Source organism: Capricornis sumatraensis, chromosome 14, assembly GCF_032405125.1.
Source record: "Capricornis sumatraensis isolate serow.1 chromosome 14, serow.2, whole genome shotgun sequence".
Lineage (NCBI taxonomy): Eukaryota > Metazoa > Chordata > Mammalia > Artiodactyla > Bovidae > Capricornis > Capricornis sumatraensis.
The window spans coordinates 58540925-58547321 of record NC_091082.1 but is presented as its reverse complement, the minus strand read 5'-3'; the positions used below and the strand labels follow the sequence as shown (position 1 = coordinate 58547321).

Genomic DNA, 6397 nt, shown 5'->3' with positions numbered 1-6397 from the left:
GGGCCTGAACCCCCTGCCTCCGCATTCAGGAGCCTAGACCCGCCTATAACAGCCACTGCTGCCCACACCAGCCCCCCATTTCTTTGCTCCTGCACCCCCAGCGCCATGCTGGGGGCTCAGCTGGAGACCGCACATTCCGGGGAAATTACAGCTAAGTGGTTAATGACCTCCCATTAGGGGCAGAAGCCAGGAGGAAGACGAGACAGACCGGGAGGCGGTGGAGTCGGGCGCCAGCCCTGGCCACCTGCCCAAGGGAGCCCGGGCAGCTGGCTCATCTGTCTTGTCTGTCTCTCTTCTCTTCATCTCCTGTCTCCCACCTGTCACCCCAGCGGAGCCTGGGCCGACCCCTGTCGTCACAACTCCATGACAGGACCAAGTGAGGAGGCGATTCCTGGCCCCTCTCAGGCCAGGTCGGGTGAGGGATCTGAGAGGCCTCCGGAGCCAGAGGCCCATCTCCTGTCTGCACTCCAACCAGATAACAGTGGAGGGTGCAGGGAGCAGGCTCTGACCTGACTGGGAGACATGCCGGTCCCCAGAACCTTAGGGACAGCCTCAGCCTCAGGGCCAGGCAGGATGGTCAAGGGCAGCTTGGTGCCAAAGGACTATCAGCAGAGCCCTGGGAACAGGGAGGAGTCTGGCCGTGCATCCTGCCAGGCACAGCCTCAGTGTCCCCCGTACACAGGCAGCAACACTGACTGTTCTTGCAGCCAAGCCGAACTCCAGACGGATGGCAGCCGCAGGAAGCCTGGGCTCCGGAGCCCACACAGGCCCTCAGTGATGTGGAGCAGCGGTCCTGGCCTCCCCCCTTTTCCTCCCCCGCCCAGCAGAGAGACCCCAGCTTGGCACTCACGCATCCCCCTTGCAGGGGTGGATACACTCGTCTCAGATCATGCCACCATGAGGCTGAGAACCACCCCCAGACCCCTGGCTCCTGTTGCCACTGGGTGGGAGGCGGGGGGACAGGTCAGAGGCCAAGCCAGTGGCTGCAGGGACTGGCGCCTGCCCGGCACCAGAGCTTTCCTGCCTCATTACCCAGCGGGCAGCAGGAGGGTCGGGGGAGCAGCTGGTAACCTGCCCACTATCCTCCCACCCCCCACCCCTGCCCCTGAGCCCCTACTCTTCCCTGCAGCCTTGGAAATGGGTCTCTGGGCCCCACTACTCCAGAGCTGAGCACCCCCTCACCCCCACCCTCCAGGCTTATACAGACGGGTCACGTGGGGCCACCCGCTGGGGGGCCCAGGGCCCAAGCAGAGATGGTATCTCAGTAGCTCTGTAGAGGCCTGAACGACTCACTACAATTTACATTCTTCAGTCTGAGTTTGCTGGGGCCGTGAGTGGTGGGGGCCAGACCTCAGGGTGGCAGCCGCCAAGAAGGTGGTGAGAAGTCAGCTTTCTTAGGGAATGAGGGGATTTGAGGACCCTGGGGTTCATATGGGGGGCTGGCGGCCCTGTTCACCCACAGGCCCCCAGGCCCCCCTGGAGCACCTTGCCTCACCCTGCATGCCCCGACATGTACCATCCTGCACCCCAACCTCGAGTCCTCCATGGCCCTGTGAATGTCCACAGACTGCTGCCCTCTGAGGTGGGACTGGCCCAGGCTGGCTGAGGGGCAGCCCCAGGTCATGGGCAGGGCCAAGTGGCGGCTTGAATGGACAACTGTCCTTGTCCTCAGAGTAAACGTGGCCCTTAACAGAAGCAGGGGCTGTGGGGGCCACACCCATACTGTCAGGGTGAATAGCCAGAGCCTCCACCTCCCTGGCCAAGCCCTCACCCATACCCATGGCCACTCTGCCCCCCGTCCCCTGCCTCTTCCCCATGATGTCCCAGTGACCAGGCGACGGTGGGGGCTGGGGGACCTTTATTTATTGCTATGATCACAGGTCTACCAGCGGGCAGAGGGGTGGGGGCGGCAGGGGCCCTGTCCATCCCTCATGGGCCCAGGAGCAAGCCGGAGAAGCTGGAGCTGCTCTGCACAGTGAGAGCTGCCCCAGAGCCATTGTCCACGAAGACGGAGGTGTACTGTCCAGCCTGTAGACACCCACAGTGGACGTCACCACCCATGGTGCCCAGCCACTCTCCGGTCGACACCCAGCCCACCAGGTGGCCCCTCCCCAGGACTTGCAGTGCCCAGGCTGAGGCTTAGAGGGCCAGGACCCCACAGCCTGTGGTCCTCTGACCCCTGCCCCAGTGGCCCCGCCTCACCTGCAGCTGCAGCAGCCCCTGCACATGCATCGAGAAGACACTGCCACTGCTCTCCAGGCTGGAGATGGCCTCCAGGGACCTGAACGTGGGGTCCAGGGATGAGGGGCCAGGACACAGTGGCCGTGGGGGGAGCAACCCTGTCGATGCCCAGAGACCTGCATGCTCCCTCCTCAGGGCTCACCACAGTACTTTGTGTTCGGGGCAGCCTCGCTCTGTGGGCAAGGCAGTAGGCGGTCCCCTGCCCCTCAGGACACCCCAGTGACCCCCGGGGGGCCCACTCACATGTAGCGATGGCACAGGGACTCAATGCAGACCAGCACCCGCACTGTGTCCCGGGCCCTCGGCCGGACCCTGCCCTGCAGCTCCCTGGGATCTGGGGAGACAGGCCGGGTCTGCAGTGCCCACAAGGAGGACGGAGCAGAGGGGGAGGGGGCTGGGGGCCTTTGGGGCACACTGTGGGCTGGGGAGGGTGGACATGAGGGCTGTCCAGTCCCCAGTGGGTGCAGGGTTGAGACAGGAGGTGTCCCTGCAATGGGACTGAGGCCTGAGGTCTGTGACATTGGGGCCCACCTGGAGGGCCAGCCCCTCCCCACCACCCACACCCTGGCCAGATCCACTCACCCACATGCAGGCTGGCGGAAAACTGGAAGATGGCAGTCACCGGGGCTGTGAACCGACCGGAGGCCAGGCTCAGGCCAGACCCCCGCAGGAAGGCACCCTGGGCCGCAGGCTGGAGTGGGACAGCAGGGGGACGCAGCTGCAGTCTGGAGCCTCACATCCCACACCCAGCCTGGGGCAGGGGGGCGCCTGCAACCAACAGCCCTCAGCTCAAGCAGACCCCAGGTGGGCGGGACAGAAGGGTGACCCGTGCATCTGTCCCCACCAGGACTCTGGGCCCCAAGAAGCCCCACAAGGGAAGGCACCTCTGCCCTGGCTTCCTCGCACCCTACCCCAAGCTCCGCGCTGTGTGGAGACCCAGGGTTGCCCCGGGGCCACTGTGGCCTGCTGTCCTGTGGGGCCCGCCCGCCATGCCCACTCACGGCCTGGAAGCCCTGCAGTTCCACCAGCGTCTTCTTGTCCACCAGCACCGGGCCCCTCAGCCGACAGTGGAAGGCCTCGGCCACCAGCTGCCTGCCTATCCCCTCAGGCAACACAGGGCCCAGCAGCCCCAAGGACCGATGCTCGGTGGCCTCTGTGGGGACAACGGTGCAGGTGTGGCTCGCGGCAGCATGGGGCTCTCTCCCAAACCCAGGAGGAGAGGGCGTGGAGGGGGCCTACCCTTCAGCATGTCCTGGAACTCCCGCAGTGCAGACTCCTGGGGGACCTCCACACCGGGGTGGCCGGGAGGGCCAGAGAGGCCTCGCTGGGGGAGGCAGGAGAAAATGAGGCTCCCGAGGGGGCACTCATAGCCACCCCAACCTGGGCTCGGATCCTGGGGCTCACCGATTTCTTGTCCTGGCCTCGGCACCGCTTCTTTGAGGGCCCATGATCAGGGCGCCGGACAAAGTTCAGCCATGTCACATGGGCATCTGTGAACTCAGGCCCTGAGGCCTCGGGCAGCTGAAGAGTCAGAGGACAAGGCTGTACACTGACCACCAGGCCCTGCTGGGTCCTGACCCCTACCCTCAGAGAACAACAGGAATCTTAGGGCCCAGGCTGCTGGGGTGGGACTCAGTGCAGACACAGGAAATATGGCAACGGGGCACCGCAGGGCTCCCCTGGGGCTCAGGCCAGGGACCCATGTCCAGAAGCCTGCGGTCTGCTGCTGTGTTGGGACCCACATGGCCCCTCCTGCTGCTTCCTGTGCCCAGGCAGACGGGCACGGCTATGTGCACGTGGAGCCAGCCCTGCCTGTCCCGACAGAGGTCCGGCCTGGCTGAGGCAGGCAATGGTGGACAGGAGTGTCTTTCAGAGTCGTGCAAGGCTGGGGAGAGTGGGCGCTGGGTGTGCAAGCTGGCGGCCCAGGATCAGACCCTCCAGACATTTCTCATACCCCATTTCTGCACCAGGGCAGTGGGAGGGATAGGAGCACACCCAGCCCCAAAGTCAGGGCTGAGTGAAGGGGTGCGAGCTGGGGGTTGGTCCCTCTCTGTATCCAGGTCTCACACGGGAGGTCCACAAAGTGACCAGGAGCGCAACAGATACTGGTCTGGCGGGGGAGAGCTACTGCCACGAGGCCAGTGGAGCCCCGGCCACTCCTGGAGAGCCAGCTGTCCAGACAGACAGGCCAAGGGGTCCTGACCAGGTGTGGGGGGCTGGGAGGGCCAGGGTTTCTCCCTTCTGCAGTCCGCCTGTTCCTCCAGTCATCTTAGACCTGAGCCATGGTGGGTGACCTGGAGGGCAGGTGGAGCAGGAGCCCACTCTCAGCAGGAAGAGCGGATCTCCTGATGCCTGCAGAGGGCTGTCCTGGGGTGGGGGTGCCATGGTCAGGGACAGCCCTTGTCTGTCCCCTGACTGCCTTGCCATGGCTCCGGAGGGGCAGCCCAGGCAGGTGGGGCAAGGCAGAGCAGGAACTGCCCCCAAGCAGCTTTCCCAGAGCTTGTTGGCAGCCCACTCCCCTGGCAACAGGGCCAGAGTACTTGCTCTCCTCAGCCTGCCCAGCCGGAATATGGGGCCTTAGGCTCCAATGGGGCGCGTAGGCCGAGAGGAGCCAGGCTGGCCACCATAGAGACGCCCGCGGGAGGCGAAGGCCAGGATCAAAGGCTCAAGGGCTGGCAGGGGGCCTGGCCTAGCAACTGCTGCTTCACTTCAAGTCCAGCAGCCACCAGGCCCTTGCTGACGGGGTCAGCTCCGAGACCCCCTCAGGGAGCCCCAGCCCAAGAGGGTGGAGACTGAAGGCTGAAGTAGGTATGAGAGGCTCTCTTAGAGAGGATGCCAGGGGCTAGGCTGGAGCCAGGGGCCTCCCAGGACCTGGTCTCCCTCCCCATGCCAGAGGCCGTTAGGGGTGCTGGCTACTCAGCAGTGGGTCAGGGCAGGGCTAGCCTTGGCCACTCCAGAAGCCAGAGTTGGAGCACCAGATTCCACCAGGCGGTCTGAGCCAGCTGCCCAAAGCACCTCCCCAGTTTGCAGTCTCACCTCAGGGCAGCAGGTTACTCAGGGCATGACAGTCCTTAGGCTTATGTGGGTTCAATGTAGCCCCCACAGAAGCCCCTCTACCCCCTACTCCCTCCCCAGCCCCAGAGAGGGTCCCCTGATCCATACTGTTATGGTTCCTGCCCGAAGTCCCACCCGACTCTGACAGGGGAGGCGGGCTGGAGGATGGCCCACGTGGGCCCGTAACAGATCATGCATACCTTGGGGAAGCCCAGTAGCCCCTCGCTGCCCAGTGTGGTGGCGCTGGGGGCTATGGGGCGCTGGCTGGACTGCCGAGGCCTCTTGGGCTCCCGCCGGGCCCCGCTGCCCCCGAGGAACGCGAGCTGTGGCCAGAGGAGGACTGTGGCGGCCACCCAGGCCGAGCGCATGTTGGCTGCTAGCTGCTGGGTCCGGAGCCCGCAGCGGCTCAATGCTGCTGAGCCCAGGCAACCAGAGGCACTCAGAGTCTGAGCGTGGGGGCGCAGCCCCGAGGGACGCCTGACTGCCACTGGTGCATGTCTGCACAGGATGAGCTGGGCTAGTGAGGGACGCGCCCCCGACCCTGCAGACTCCCTTGTGAGCGGTGCCCTGCCCGCCCGCGCTCCCCTCCTCCTCAAGACTGGCGGGCTCCAAGGGGGCGGGCTCACAAGGGAAGAACCTCAGCCTCCCAGGCTTCAGGGCCTGCCAGGGGGCGTGGATGGGGGCGGAACCCCACCGACAGACCACCCACCTCCCCCACACAGCTGCTGCCCAAGGGCAGAGGTTGTGCACTCCCCAACCCAGCCACTTCAGGGCGGGGCCCAGTGACCCCACGCGGGGACACACTCCATCGGGGTTCATAGCCCCTTCCTATGACCTCACAGCCTTGTCCCTCTGGCCCTGCTGCCCCAGGCCGTGGCCCTGCTCCTAGGAGGGCTCCCAGCTGGTCCCAGCCTAGGTAACCCTGGGGGTTCCTCCACCAAGGACCAGTGGGGCTAGCAGGGAAGAGACCAGTCAACCTCTAAGCAAAGGCATGGCCCACATCTGCCCCTCCTCTTGGGCCTGCCCAACCCTCACTGAGGGGTTGCCTTCACCCAGCTGTGCCCCTTGGGCCCTCCAGTCTCCAGGCCTATCCCCCCAATGG

General features: G+C 65.3%; 1 protein-coding gene across 1 annotated transcript; it reads right to left on the bottom strand.

Annotated features, from left to right (window-relative positions):
- Window positions 1-1929: 1929 nt before the first annotated feature.
- C1QTNF12 (C1q and TNF related 12) lies at window positions 1930-5663 on the bottom strand. Its single transcript, XM_068985757.1, has 8 exons — window positions 5496-5663; window positions 3646-3762; window positions 3481-3565; window positions 3243-3394; window positions 2824-2932; window positions 2485-2575; window positions 2203-2281; window positions 1930-2028 (listed from the first exon to the last, which is right to left on the bottom strand). Exons 1-8 carry the CDS (start codon window positions 5661-5663, stop codon window positions 1930-1932), a joined length of 900 nt encoding a protein of 299 aa, XP_068841858.1.
- Between the last annotated feature and the right edge of the window lie 734 nt (window positions 5664-6397).

Bases quoted from the DNA above. Each gene is read 5' to 3' on its own strand.
- C1QTNF12 (XM_068985757.1), bottom strand. From the start codon at position 5,663: ATGCGCTCGGCCTGGGTGGCCGCCACAGTCCTCCTCTGGCCACAGCTC. The intron at 3,395-3,480 runs GTAGGCCCCCTC...TTGTCCCCACAG, and splicing joins GTTCCAGGACATGCTGAAGG to AGGCCACCGAGCATCGGTCC. The intron at 2,282-2,484 runs GTGAGTGGGCCC...CCCCACGTTCAG, and splicing joins TCCCTGTGCCATCGCTACAT to GTCCCTGGAGGCCATCTCCA.